This window comes from Mustela erminea, chromosome 12 (genome assembly GCF_009829155.1).
Source record: "Mustela erminea isolate mMusErm1 chromosome 12, mMusErm1.Pri, whole genome shotgun sequence".
Lineage (NCBI taxonomy): Eukaryota > Metazoa > Chordata > Mammalia > Carnivora > Mustelidae > Mustela > Mustela erminea.
Window position 1 is genome coordinate 83,825,394 of NC_045625.1, and position 14,775 is coordinate 83,840,168.

The 14,775-nt window shown below is 43.0% G+C and overlaps 1 protein-coding gene across 3 annotated transcripts in view; it reads left to right on the forward strand.

The window, feature by feature from the left end:
• DOCK8 (dedicator of cytokinesis 8) overlaps positions 1 to 14,775 on the forward strand; it is a 201,939-nt gene that overhangs the window by 55,696 nt on the left and 131,468 nt on the right. For all 3 annotated transcript variants that reach the window (XM_032308620.1, XM_032308621.1, XM_032308622.1), the window contains 2 exons: positions 2,043 to 2,218; positions 4,773 to 4,844. In XM_032308620.1, coding sequence (XP_032164511.1) covers positions 2,043 to 2,218; positions 4,773 to 4,844 — 248 coding nt within the window. The remainder of the gene's footprint in view (positions 1 to 2,042; positions 2,219 to 4,772; positions 4,845 to 14,775) is intronic.

Here is a 14,775-nt window from a genome sequence, read left to right on the forward strand (position 1 = left end):
TGTTTTAAGTATTTCTGGAAGTACAAATTCCCCAAAATGCCTGCAAGAGAAAACACAACTATCGTGGTTAAGAACATGAGCCCACCTAGGTTTGAATTCCAGGAGGTCTACTGACTTCCCAGCTGTGGAGCCATGGACAGATGATTAAATCTCTAGCCTTCAGCATCCTCATCTGTAAAATGGGGTAAGAAGGGTGTGGAACTTATAAGCTTTAGTGAGGATGATATGACATAATGTATAAAATGACCGAGCCAATTTCTTGGCACAGAGTAAGTGCTCGATAGTTACTGGCTTCATGGGTATCAACTTGGCAATAAGGAGATTGGGTATGCAAAAAATGCCATTTCCTATTTCCGTTCCTGATTCTGAGTGCTGTGTACTGGGTTGTGGTAAGGGGTGGGAAAATCCACTTTCTCCTTTGGGGTTGGTTGGTCTTAGGCAGGTCTGCAGAGAGAATGCCTGTCATTTCCTCTGGCAGAGGTCAGTAGCGGCCTTGACCAACTCTGTCCCCACCTGTCTTCCGCAGAGGCTGATCCCCGGCTCCCTCTGCTCCTCTGCTGGTCCCTGTACTTTCATGGTCTTTTCCTTAGCTGGCCTGCCGGTCCCCCAAGAAACTTCCCTGACCCCTGTCACAGTACATGGGAGCCAGGCTGAGCTAGGGATGTCTCTGCTCTCCCCCACCAAAGTATATCCTGTTGCTTCTCTTCCGCCCCCTTTGTCCCTGCAGCCCAGGACATGACATAAGCCAGCCACCTTCCAGAATCTCAGAGGAGGAGGGCCTGTGTTCCCCCAGTTCTTTGCTTTGTCCTCCGTCCCCAGAACATCACTCAGGTCTCCACCACGAGGAGGTGGGAGGAGGGAGGGCAAGCCGCATCCTCTCTGATTTTAGGTCCTTTTGCCTCTCCAGCGAGCTGTGCATTGCTTCTCCTCTCTAACGTGGCGTCCTCCCATCGAGTCTGGTGTGTGGTTTCAGGGTGATGAAAAACCGGTTTTGTTAGTATGTCCTTTAGATCTGGCCGTGTTTCCCATCGCGCCAGTTCGAATCAGAGTCTGGAGTGTTTGTTTCAGGGGTCCCTGGTTGGCGGGGGTAGAGAGCAGTTACCTCCCTGGGCTGGTGATTCCAAATAGACCTTCGTAAGTCACCACCACGGAGCTGCTGGTCCCGTCATCCCACGACACTATTCGCTCTGGTTCTTTCACTTCCTTAAGGCAGTGGTTCCCGTTTTGGGACTTCACAGACAAAAAAAAAATAATAATAATAAAATAGTTGCTTAATCGCCAACTATTTTATCAACTAGAGAATTGTCTATTTCGAATCACCATCTTCTTCTGTCACTTCTTTTGTCCTCTCCCTGCCCCCCCACTGCGCGTGGATGTAGTCAGAGAGCAAAACAGGACAGTCCTGTAAAAGGGAGTACATTGAGGCCAGTTGCCCCGAGTTTACTCATTTAACTGCAGTCCCGGTGCCCAGCACGAGTCGGTCCAGAAACATCTGGAAATCACTGCCACCAAGTCTGGCTCACGGTGGGCTGTGATTATGTATGAAGTGGTTTTAAGAAGCAACATATAGGATAAGTGAGGCCAGCGGAAACACGGGCCTGAGTAGTCCCACAGCAGGAGTGTTGCATTCGCCAGGATTTAGGGAAAATTGCCTCCACGTGGGACTTCACTGTATTTGGGTAGACGTGGCCTCAGAGAGCTTTTGCAGGGGAAATTATAAAATTCAGCAAAGCCTCGTGATCTCATTTTGGATCTCCTCAGGATTCCTCATCAAGACGCAATTAAGCAGAGAAAAATTCTGCCTTGGGGTGTGATTTGGGTGCCTCACCGTGTTCTGACTTGACTTGCCGTGCTGTGTCTCTTTCCGTATCACTGCCTCTGGCTCTGACAGCCCCTCTGAGGACGGCGCCACTGAGTTGTGCGCTAAGAGCCAAGTGCTTTGCCGAGTGGAAGGGGCAGGCCCAGGGCGCGCCGGCTGTGGCCTTGGTGCTTTCCCTGGAAACCCCGTGGGAACCTCCTTCTCCTTCTCCTTATCTCTGCAGCCTCAGTTTTATGACCCGGTGGAGCCAGTGGACTTCGAGGGACTTCTGATGACACAGCTCAACAGCCTGGACGCGGAGCTCGCCCAGGAGCTGGGGGACTTCACGGAGGACGACTTGGATGTGGCGTTCACGCCAAAGGAATGTCGCACTCTGCAGCCCTCTTTGCCGGAGGAAGGGTAAATCGTTTCCCTAAACTGTAGCTGTCAGTGTGAAGTCGTGACTGTTACTGGTGTGGAGGGGAGACACCTTAATTCTGGACTTCTGTTGGAACTCACGGTACCCCGATCCATTAAGATGGACAGGATGCCAACTCATTACTGTCGCCTGTGGTGGTTTTTAAGTCGTTTCAACCAGAGGCTTTAAAAAGGCATGTGGGGGCTAAACCACTTAAGGGGATGCTCAGGGACAGGAGGAGGGGGCAGGTGGAGGCCTGGGAGCGTGGACAGCCTGGGTGTCCGCTCAGCGACCTTGGGTGACTCATCTGAGCTCCCAAGAACCTCAGTGTCTCCATCCGTAAAAATGTCCAGTGTTTCAATAATAATCAGTGAAATGATTCAGAAGCATTTGAATGGTTTCCACCAAAGACCCTGGATCAAGTCACAGACAAATTCAACCCACATTTTTTGAGCATCTACTATGTGCCGGGCACATAGTAGATGAGTAAGGCAGCATTCCTTCCTTGGAAGAAAGTTTTGCCAAGTGGGGGAGACAGTGGGGAAAGCTCTGTGGAGGGAATATGTGGAGATCTGGGTCGAACTTGAGTTTCCGCGGTGAGTCAGTCAGTGTGTTTCTAGGCGCGGGCATTAGCTCTAGGTAGCTAACAATGGAATTGTGTGCTGGTGAAACTCTTGTGACTTCCATGGTGGAAAAAAACAGTGCCTCTTTAAAAGTGTAGGGTGAACTTTAATGTACATTAATTTTCAAAACAAAATCAAGATTCACGTCTCTCTTGGACATTTTCTACTTAGTCACCTTCCCCAAAAATAGTCCCCGGAAGGAGATCATGAAACACGGCCCGTGCCCCACTGCTGTGCAATACATTCTAGTTCTGTTTTGGATTTTCTTCCATCATAGTTTAAGGATGTGGGGTGACAGAGATACAGTATTATCGGGAGTCTTTGCTCTCCTGTTTTGATAGTTCTTATTCACGTAGGAAAGCTTGTCACGTGCTCAGCTCAGACTGTTTTAGAAATACTCCCTTCCCAGAAAACAAGCAGTGGGAAACACTTCCCCCACCGTCAGCCCATCTATTCAAGTGTAACTTTCCCGTAGGCAAGCTCTGTTTTTTCACCGTTGACAAAGAATCATTGCCTATCACTTTGTCTGAAATTTATGGTTACTTGTTTAATCATTTTCAAATGAGGTCAGAGTCTTGGAAAATCCTGTTTCAGATACTTTAAAAAAAAATGTAGAGGTAGAACTTTTGAATTTTGATGAAAGAGGCAGATTTTTCCCTTAGCATCCGTTATTTAGTATAATATTGCCTTGGGATCAGGATTTCTAGCTCACCCTGTCTGTCCGATGACTTTAAAGCAACCTCTGCTATTTCAATCATTGCCCAGAAGTCTGCCATTATAATCAAAAGCCAGGAAGGTCTCGTCAGCCGCAGCAGCAGCAGAGAAAACAGCAGCTGACCCCCGTGGCCCCAGAACTTCGTGGGGAGCTCTGGCAGTGCGGTGGCTGGCAGCCTACACTGCACAGGTCCAAGGCCTGGGTTTAAGTGCCTGCTCTTCCCCTGCTGGGTGACTTTCAGCCCGGTCCTTCTCATCTCATTCTTCTGCAAAATTCGGATAATAGTGCAAGCCCATCCCCTCGGAGGCTGGTTGAGAATTAGCTGGATTTTTTTTTTTTAAAAAAAAGAGAGAAAACATGCATACAGTAGTTATCGCAGTATCTAGTGCATAAGAAATGGGTCGGAGGCATGAGCTATGGCCAGACATGCTTCTAAAAGCTTCCATGCTGACTTGATCCTCATCCCAGCTCTCTGAAGGAGGCACTCCTCTATGTAGTGCTCTAACAGGAGGACCCAGAGACAGAGAAGGAGCGCCCCAGGCCACGTAATTAATAAGGGGTGGGGCATCAGTGTTTAGCCTGTAGTATTTCGACTCATTCATCTCTAATATCGAAACACTTGGGAAAACAGCCAAAAGTTTCGCTACTGTGTGGAACTGGTTATTCGAAGACTCTGATGCACCTGGAGAGGGTCTCTCATGGCACTCTTCTGCAGGTAGGACAGGAACTGCCCAGATTAAGAATCACCAACGAAAGAAGCCAGGATCCAGTCCTCAAAGCACAAGACAGACCTTCTTCATGGCTTTCCAAAAGGGAAACCTGCGTGTCCTAACAAGGTTACACATGAGCAAAAATTAGTCTCAATTGCCCCTGTGAGAAATGGGTATTTATGCTTATTTTTCTGGTTCTGTATGTGATTACAGCTAGTTCTACCTGTCTGGCATTGGAATGCCTTTAAGGGATGGGTGTAGTTTAACAGGATTCTCTGTAATAAAGAAAACCCACAGAGCATCAAATGGCAACATGTTTGTCTCATCGAAGTAGAAATGCTGTCGCCCGAGGAATGCTACAGACACTTGATGGATGGGTAGGAATGCCCCTGGCATTCTCAGTTGATTCGGGATTGAATCATGCTGCTGTCCTTAGTTATGATAAGGGATTGTTTTGTTGTCTTTATCAGGTACTAACATGATTTTATGTCATTTTCCACCTCACTAGGGTTGAACTGGACCCTCATGTCAGGGACTGTGTTCAGACTTACATTCGGGAATGGTTAATCGTGAACCAAAAGTAAGCTCCTTTTTCTTTTCTCTTTATATATATACGTATATTGTTAGCTTTTACAATTGCTTGTTGTTGGTTTTTTTTTTAAGATTTTATTTATTTATTTGACAGACAGAGATCACAAGTAGGCAGAGAGGCAGGCAGAGAGAGAGGAAGGGAAGCAGGCTCCCTGCTGAGCAGAGAGCCCGGTGCGGGGCTCCATTCCAGGATCCTGGGATCATGACCTGAGCCAAAGGCAGAGGAGCCACCCAGGTGCCCCTGCAATTGCTTTTTAATGAAAAATTTCAAGGGCAGTTTTGGGTTTACAGGAAAACTGAAGAGAGAGTACTGGGAGTTCTGGTATACCCCCTTCGAACAGTTCCCCTTAGTGTTAACCTCTTGCAGTTTGGGTGCTGTTAGTTTGTTTGGGTTTTAGTTTAATTTTTGGTTTGGTTATTGCACACATAACCACATGACTGTTTCAAAGAAACTTTAGCAAGGAGGGGAATTTGTAAGTACAAAATTCATGAATAATGAATGCGGATTGACTTTATCTTGTGCCCTATTCAGATACCTGCTGTAGGCTCTGTATTACCTTCTCTATCAAATATCAACTCTGCCTGCTTGCCTTTCAAGGGTTTTAATAATCTGGTCCCACTGTATGTGGGCCAGATCCACTTCCTTTCTGCTGGGCCTGGAGCCTCTTCCTCCCTATTCGTCCTCATAACCCACTCAGTCCTACCTCCACACCTGGGCCCTTGCTGTACCCTTCTGGATGTGCCCTCCCGCTTTCCCCTGTCCATCAGATCCTACCTATGGATTCAAGACCAGGACACATTTCTTTTTTTTTTTTTTTTTTGTCTTTATGCAGCCTCCTCTGGCTGATTCATTCTTTCTTGGATAGACCTTACTTAAGATACATGATACATTTGTTATCCCTGATAAGCCCATAGTGATATACTATTATTAACTAAAGCCCAGAGGTTACATTAGGGTTCATCTTTTGTATCCAAGGTCCTACAAGTTTGACAATTACATAATGCCGTGCGTCTGCCATCCCAGTATCATACGGAATAGTTTCCCTGCCCTAAAAATCTCCTGTGCTTCCCCACGTTCATCTCTCCCTGGCAACCACTTACTTTTCTACTGATTACACAGTTTTGCCTTGTTCCTTCATGTCTCGTTGTGATCTGAGAGCTCATTTCTTTCTTTCTTTTTTTTTTTTTTTTGCTGACGAACATTCCACTGTGTGGATTTATCACGGTTTGGTTAGTCATTTACCTATGCAAGGAGAAAGTTACGTTTTAAATATAAAGAAGAGGGCCTTTTTGTTTTGTTCCCATTCTGACGAATTCTGAGGGGTTGGAAATTAATGAAGTGAAACTTGGCCTCAGATTCAAAGGTAACATTTAAATCCATGACGAAGAAATAGATAACTTTCTAAGCTTCCCGTCAAAAGGGCCCTTCTCTCCTGGGTTAGCCAAATGTTCTACCACATTGTCTTGAGGTCTGTGTCTCTACGTCAATAACCTGGACAGTACCATCCCTTGAGAAACATGTAGACACACGAAAATCCTCAGCCTGTGTGTGCGAATAAGTTGGGCACCAGGGCAGGGAGTGTGAGCGGACTGAGGACACATCCCAGTAGAAGAAACATCAGAGAGCCTCTGTCAAGACATAAATAGTGAAATTCTGTTCTCCTCACCTCTCCTGTACTGCTGGAAGAATTGGTGTTCTATGGGATAAAGAGCGAAAGACTGTGGGGGTTGGGTTTTATCCAGGTCCTGGAAGTGTGCCGATGAATTTGTGCTGATGTTTTTCGGAGCAGTGTCAGTAAGCATACTATTTTCAATGGCCAAGCAAGAGAAAGCAGAGCTTGTAAACAGTGATTAAGAGAAAGTTAGATGCTAATCCATCATGTGTTCTAATTTCCAACATGAATGGAAAACGAAGTTTGCCAGGTAGTCAAGGAAGATTATGCTTGGCCGGTAATAAATAAAAAATTCCAGAACAAGTTGTTCTCAAGCTTTTTAATGTTGTAATTAGAGATACTTTCTGGATATTACGGTTCTAAAAAAAAGTCTGAGAAGGAACAATAAATAGAAAGGTCTGTTTTACTACATTTGGTTTCTATTTGCTTCTTGGGACACTATTTTTTTTTTTCATTCCTCATGGCAATTCCCGTTGGAATATATTTTTTTTTCCCCTCTAGGTTGCACAAACTTAAAAGTAAAAAGGACTCCTTTGGAATACTTATTTTAGACATTTTAGAGTTTATAGGGAAACAAAAGGGGAAAAACCCATTCAGTTTCCTATAGACAGATAACTGCCATTAACATTTGATACATAGCCTTCACATCGTATTTCATTTTATCTGTATTTGTATAAAAACTAAATCAGATTATGATACTATTTGTAGCATGATGCTATTTTGGGTTTTTACAGTAACTGGTGATTATCTCTGTTTGCTATTAAACATTCTTCCTCAATCCAATTTTTAATGGTTGTATGATATATTTATATCAAAATTCATTTAACCAATTTTAGTGTTTGCATGAGTCCCTGTTTTTCAGGATTATACTCCAAAATGGTAACATTCTTGTGCATAGCTATGATTTTTTTTTTCCTTCAGAATAAATCCCTAGAAGAGGAATTTTTCTATCTAGGATTATGCACAAATTTAAGGATTTGGAAATAATATAACCGAAAAATTATCAATAATATGTGCATGAATCCTCAAGAATATTGGATGTTACCTTTTAATAAATTGCCAATTTTTCTTGCAAAGAGACTCTCTTATTTGCATTTTTTGATTATGAAATTGGGGAATCCTTTGTCCGTATATTAAGTTGGCCAGCTTATAATTTTTCCTTCATGTCCTATTTATTCCTGAAATTTGTGCGCCTCTATTAATGTATTTGTCTGGGCCTGTTTGTCTCTAGGACTACCTTTATTTATTAGGGATAGTAATTGTTTGTCTGGCATATATTAGACATTCCTTTTCCAGTATGTTCTTTGTCTTTCAAAATTGCTTCTAACTTTTTTAACATTCAGATTTATTTACATAATCAAATCTGTATTTCTAATTTTCCTTGTGATTTCTATATTTGCTGTCATGGTTTAAATGTAATTCACAAACCTGATATTATTTACTGGGAATTTTAAGTCAAAATGTTAATCCATTAGTCACATGATCCCTTTTGAATTCCCTTTTGAGTCTCTATTTGATTTTATCTCTTCTATAGCAACAATGATTATTCGTATGTTTATTTTACTCAAATTTTTGTGCCCTTTTTCTCCCCCCATGAAACAAAGTAGTATCTTGTTTAGCTTTATCTTTGGCAACATGCTGGGGCTGGGAGTTGCTGTTGGTCCTGTTCTCTGCGCGCTTGTATAATGGGCCAGTTCCCTTCTGAGAAATTCGGTAGGAGTATGCCACTCTAAAACTCATTGCCAGTTTCTGGAAGCTTTGACTGGTGTTTTATTTTTTTTTTCATTTTTTTATTTTTTAAAGATTTTATTCATTTACTTGACAGACATATCACAAGTAGGCAGAGAGGCAGGCAGAGAGAGAGGGAAGCAGGCTCCCTGCTGAGCAGAGAGCCCAATGCAGGGCTCGATCCCAGGGCCCTGGGACCATGACCCGAGCCCAAGGCAGAGGCTTTAACCCACTGAGCCACCCAGGTGCCCCTGACTGGTGTTTTAGAGAGGAAGCACCTTTTTCTGCTCCACTGTACTCTGAATTTGGTACTCCAAACATGAAAATATATTCCTAGCACACATTCTGCCCCTTATGTACCTGTAATATTTTATTTGTGGGGAGAATACAACATACTGTGATACACTATTGCCAGACATCTCCCAACCCTGCATACATTTTCAGCTCAATTGTTTCCTATGGGTTATTTCTTTTTTTTCTTTTAAGGTTATTTATTTATTTATTTATTTGTCAGAGAGAGAGAGAGATCGATCACAAGTACGCAGAGAGGCAGGCAGAGGAGGGGAGGGAAGCAGGCTCCCTGCTGAGCAGAGAGCCCGATGCGGGGCTCGATCCCAGGACCCTGGGATCATGACCTGAGCTGGAGGCAGACGCTTAACAGACTGAGCCACACAGGCGTCCCCCTATGGGTTGTTTCTTAGTCATTGCTGAATAATGGTAGAAAGAGAAACACAAGGCAGGAGGGTTTCTGGTGCCAAAAAGGGAGTGCAACCAGGGCGAGTCTGGCCCTGGCTCCGTCCATAAGCCACTACCATGAAGAAGGAGCATTCAGATTTCTGGCTCATGTAGACCTTGACTGCTCAGGGCCTGGCAGGAAGGACAGTATGAAGTGTCATGTGTTCCCCTTTGTGGGGACAAGGAATGGGACATCGTTCTGCCGGCTCCATCTGATCCACAGAGATTCTGTCCAGATTCAGGTGTTAACTTTTCTGCTCATTTGGGTGAGTGTCCATTTGTTCTGGGTCTTCTTGAGCAGGGTACTGGGAAGTTGGAGGAGGACACTGTGGGCGTGCTGGCCAGTTGCTGCTTAGTGATTAATTGGCTCTCCTTTGAATCTGTCATTTTATGAGTCAAATAATACATGCTCATTTTGAAAGAAATCAAGCCATGTGGAAGAGTATTAAGTAAAAGGCGGTCTCTGCCTCACTCCTTGCTCGCTCCCTGCCCTTCCTTCAACCCACTCTTAATGCACGGATGTTGTTGCTACACAGTCTTCCAGAGTTTATCAGACCCCCACCAACATATAGATGGATATTTGTATTTTACATAAATATTATGTATGTAAGTACACATTTATAAATATGTATGTATGTTGTATATGTACACAAAGTACCTTTTTTTCAGTAAAAATTTGATTAATTTGATTTATTTTTTTTTAAGATTTAGTTATTTATTTATTTGACAGACAGAGATCACAAGTAGGCAGAGAAGCAGGCAGGGAGAAAGGGGGAAGCAGGTTCCCTGCTGAGCAGAGAGCCCGATGTGGGGCTTGATCCCAGGACCCTGGGATCATGACCTGAGCCGAAGGCAGAGGCTTTAACCCACTGAGCCACCCAGGTGCCCCTAAGCTTTGATTTATTCATTTGGCACAGAGAGAAAGAGAGTGAGAGACTACAAGCAGGAGTGAGAGAGGGAGAAGCAGTCCTCCTGCTGAGCAGGGAGCCCAGTGCGGGACTTGATCCCAGGACCCTGGGATTATGACCTGCCCCGAAGGCAGACGTTCAACAACTGAGCCACCCAGGTGCCCCTCAGTAATGTCTTTGACATTCCTTCTGGGTCAGAGATCTATCCCCCCGCCCCTGGTATTCTAGGGGTGAGGTGAAGGAATGTATCGTTAAGTTACCAAATCTTTCTCTATTGATGGACATTGAAATTGTCTCCAATTTTCACAGTCATAAATAACATCAAAATAGACATCTAGGCACACTTGCCCCGACACGTGCGTGTGAGGATTTCCGAGGGTAGATATGAAGTCCGGGCATATGACACGTCCTCCTAAGGACTGCCAGATTTTTCTCCAGGAAAGCTATACTGATTGGCTCCATTACCATCTGGGCGTGAAACTGCCCTGTCCCCCATATCCTAGCCAGTGCTGGACATGATTGGTCAAAATAAAATATGAATTCCTGAACTTGTATTCTAGTTCTTGTAACTGGATGCTACTATATTTACTTTCTGAATATTGTTTCCGTCATTGAGTTTTCTTCCCTTATCTTCCCTCAAGTCCCAGTTCAATATACGCTTATCGTACCACCTGACTTCCTACTCCTAGGTATTTACCCAAGTGAACTGAGGACCTCTGTTCCTTTAAACATCTATATGCAAATATTTATAGCACTTCTATTTGTGCCTGTCAAAAATCAGAAACCGCCCAAATCGTACGCAATGGGGTAAGGGATAGCCAGACTCTGGCACGTCCATACAGCCCAATGCTACTCTGCAGTAAAATGGAACAAATTCCTCATGCCTGAGGCAGTACAGATGACTCTCAGTTACATCACGCAATGAGAAAAAAGCCAGACAAAGGAACATAACGCATTGTTCCATCTGTTTGCTGTTCAGGAAGAGGCAGAGCTGTAGGGACAGAAACTTGATGAGCGGTTGCTGGAGCCTTCGGGTGGTCAAAGGAAGGGACTCCAGAAGGTCACGAGAGACTTTTGAGGTGTTGGAACTGTTCTAAGTCTTGACTGAAGTGGTGGTTACACAACTCTGCGTTTGTCACAACTCACTCAAGTGTCATCTAAAAAAGATGAATTGTAATTGGGCCCTAAAATCAATGGGTAGAAATCTAAGATAGTTCCTGACATTGATTAATTACTCACTAAATGGAAGATCTATTACTTTGCTATGGTTTTACTTTATTATTTCACAGAATGATGATTTCTCTGGAGCAGGAGTAAATGGTTTCAAGTCCAGGCTCCCCCACTTACTGCTGTGTGACCTAAGACAAACTATTTTTGTGTGTGTGCCTCAGTTTCCTAACTGGGAAAACAGGAATTAGAACCGTGTCTATCACACAAGTTATATTATATGCAATAAATAAATTAACATATGCAAAGTGCTTAGATATCTTGGCCTATGGTAATAGATTAGCTACCACTTATGATATTTTAAAAATAGTACTACAGAATATGGCTCACGTATCCCTGCCCAGTTGACAAATAACTTCAATTAGATGTTAGTAAGATTATATGCAAAGGAAAAAAACAAGGGACAACTCAGTGTTACTGAAGATTTCTTTTCAATTAATGATTCAGGGTAGATTTCCCCTCAAAAGCACTATAATTTCCATATTCTTGAAATACAGATAAAGTTTGGAAAATCAGAAGGCTTTAGGGTTTATCTAGTTCCAATTCAACCCATCCAAAATATTCCTTTCAAGTGAAATAAGATCTGAACACTTCAGATAAAGCACTTATATTAGCCTGTCCAAGGAATGAACCAAAAATTCTACCTGTATATTTTAATGCACTGTGGAGGGGGGACTGCTTTCCTCTGGAAGACCATACTTAATGAAGCCATTTCACCTTCTATGGACATGTCTCTGCCATCCATAACCACGCACTCAAACACTGATTTACTTAGCTCTTTTATTCCTCAATTATCTCCTTGCTGATATTACATTTCTCTGTAATATCTAAGGATAGTCTTTTATGTCCTTGCTATCTGTGATAATGGCTTTGAATCCCACTTAGGGGGCAGGGGAGTGGAGTAATGGCCACTTGTGTTCCCTCCCACGCTCATAATTCTATAGAGCATTTGCCACTCAAGTTCTATAATTGAGGCTTTTAAATCAGACAAAGAATGCTGCCTATGAAGGAAAGAGGAAAGTTCTAGAATTTCTTTTTCACTTAATAAGAAAGATTCGACTACACAGAAACACAAACTACGTGATCTCCTTTTGGAATATGTTTTCCTACTTGAGATGTTTGTGGTGCTTATAATGGGAGATGCCTTGAATGGGTTCCATTCTATCCTTCATGTCTAGAAACATAAACACCATAAAATGTGGTGTCATTGCTCTAAAAATGATAGTGTTTTTCTCTCCATGCCTTTTGGAAATGAGCCTCGATCTCACAAATAGAATCGGGCCATGGTTGCATATTTATCTCATCTCATTTCTAAATATTTGATAATTTTGCTTGGACTGATGTTTGCAGGCATCTTTGGGGTCACATTAAATACTTAAGCATTATTTCCTCTGCCATTTTCTCTGCATGAACTAAAGAGTGATTCACTTACATTGTGTTTGGTGTCTTGAAGGAAAGTCGAGCTCTTAAGTAATTAAACTTGTTCGCATGTTATTTATTCTCCGTGTATTATGCACAGCGACAGTGAAACATTTCAGGAATGTTATGAGCAACATCGTAAAAGCCCTTAGACTTTGTCTTTCATCCTGGGTGATTAAAGTAATTCTGGAGGAAGGTCGTGCTCAAGGAGAGCTAGGACATCAAGGAATGGGGTATCATCTGTTTTATTACTCCATATTTTACTCCCAGTGAACTGGTAAACAATTAAAATTCAAACACATCAGTGCATATAATTCAGTTACTCCCAAAACACCATAAAAATGTCTCCCTGATCAATAATTGCTTATTATGACATGCATTTGTTGTGCTGGCTGCCAAGGTATTCAGCTATTTGCTTTCTAAAAGTATAGGAAGCAAGCAAGGCTCGTCAGCCTGTGCAGTTACAGAGAGCGATCCAGCTGTGGAAATCACTGAGCCACTCCTGAGCTGTGACACACACCTCCTATCCCCATGAACCCACACCCGCTGAAGCCCCAAGGCCAGGGCTTTCATGAAGCCTACCCTGACCTGGCTGGAGGAAGTGGCTCCCTTCTGTAAATTTTCGAAGCCTGCTGTTTGTATTTCTCTTGGGAACTCTTGTCATACTCTACACTGCACTCTTTTTTTTTCTTTTTAAGATTTAATTTATTCAAGAGAGAGAGCATGTGAGTGATAGAAAGCAAGGGCAGGGGGCAGGGGGCAGAGGCGGAGGGAGAAGCAGGCTTCCCACTGAGCAGGGAGCCCAATGTGGGGCTCGATCCCAGGACCCTGAGATCACGTCCTGAGCCGAAGACAGACGCTTAACCGACTGAGCCACCCAGGTAGCCCTCTTGCAGAGGGCCTCTTGCATTCTGATGACTTTTCTGAATGTTTCTCTCCCCTATTAAATATGTATTTCTCACTAGACTATGACTTCACGGAGGACAGGGACTCCCTTAAAGCTAGGACTTTTGTGCATTCCTCTTTGGTGCCTTATTCTCAGGAGATAGTTTATAGACATATGTTGAATGGGAGAATGAATGAAATGTTAGCAAGCAAACATCCATATCCTGTTCTTTAAGACAAGTGTTCTTGGATCTATCAGACCCAATGGCATCTTTCTGTGTAATGAGTATTTTATAATACCATCTTTGTCACCCATGAACTTTCTTATTTTTAAAAGTTAATAAAATGTCCCAACTGTTATATAAAGGAGAACTATAAGAAGCATAATACATTAAATAGCATGTATGTAAATATGCAAGTGCTTGGACACAGCTCCATCAGAGAACATGATCAAGTAGCTCTTTGCAGCTGCGGGAACCATCACTGCAAGTATCACACCTACAAAAGCAGACGACAACAGGTGTGTTGTGTGGGTGACTCAAAGACCACAAGCAGCATTGCTGTTAGTAATGTGATTTTCCAAAAAGGGGGGAAAGCTCTTGGTAGAGATTGAACCATCACAGAGTTTAATTCCCCCTACATTTATATGGTAGTTGTTTTGCTGGAAAATTCAGTACAAAAATACTGGGGGTCTGGCTCACATATTTACAGGCTGGTTTTTCACCTCCATGAAAGACAGGATATTTGATAGCTGTGTTGGATGCTGATATATGTGTTGGGATCATTCTTCGTTGTGTGGGATGCCCCAGGCATTTCAGGATGTGAAATATAGTAGTACCTCCTGGTCATTGAGACAATCAAAAATGGAAGCATCAATTACCCTCATTGAGAATCATTGCTACTAAGCCATCAGAAAACTGAAGTCCCCAAATCCAATCCAAACCACGGTTTTAGCTGCACCACTGGGAAAGGTAATCCACTAAGAATTCCTAAAAGGGATGGAGTGGAATGAAGTTTAATGCGGACAGTAACCTCACTTGGGTGTTAATTGGTCTTTCGGGAGAATTCTGCAAGTGAAATCCTAAAGTGAGTGCTTCTCCAAGTTCGACTTTTGCTTTTGGTAAGAAAGTAAATTTCCCATATAAAAATGATATTATTCACAAATAAAATGTTAGACTTTAAATTCAGCATCTCCATAAAATATGGTCATCTAGATGGTAACACTTGCATTGGTGTTACATATAATGGTATTGTCATTGCTACTACTAATAATAACTATTATTCATTGAGCTGGTGGGTGATTGTCTTAGTTGAGATGGTCTAGAAGCTGAGCCTGAGGTAGGGA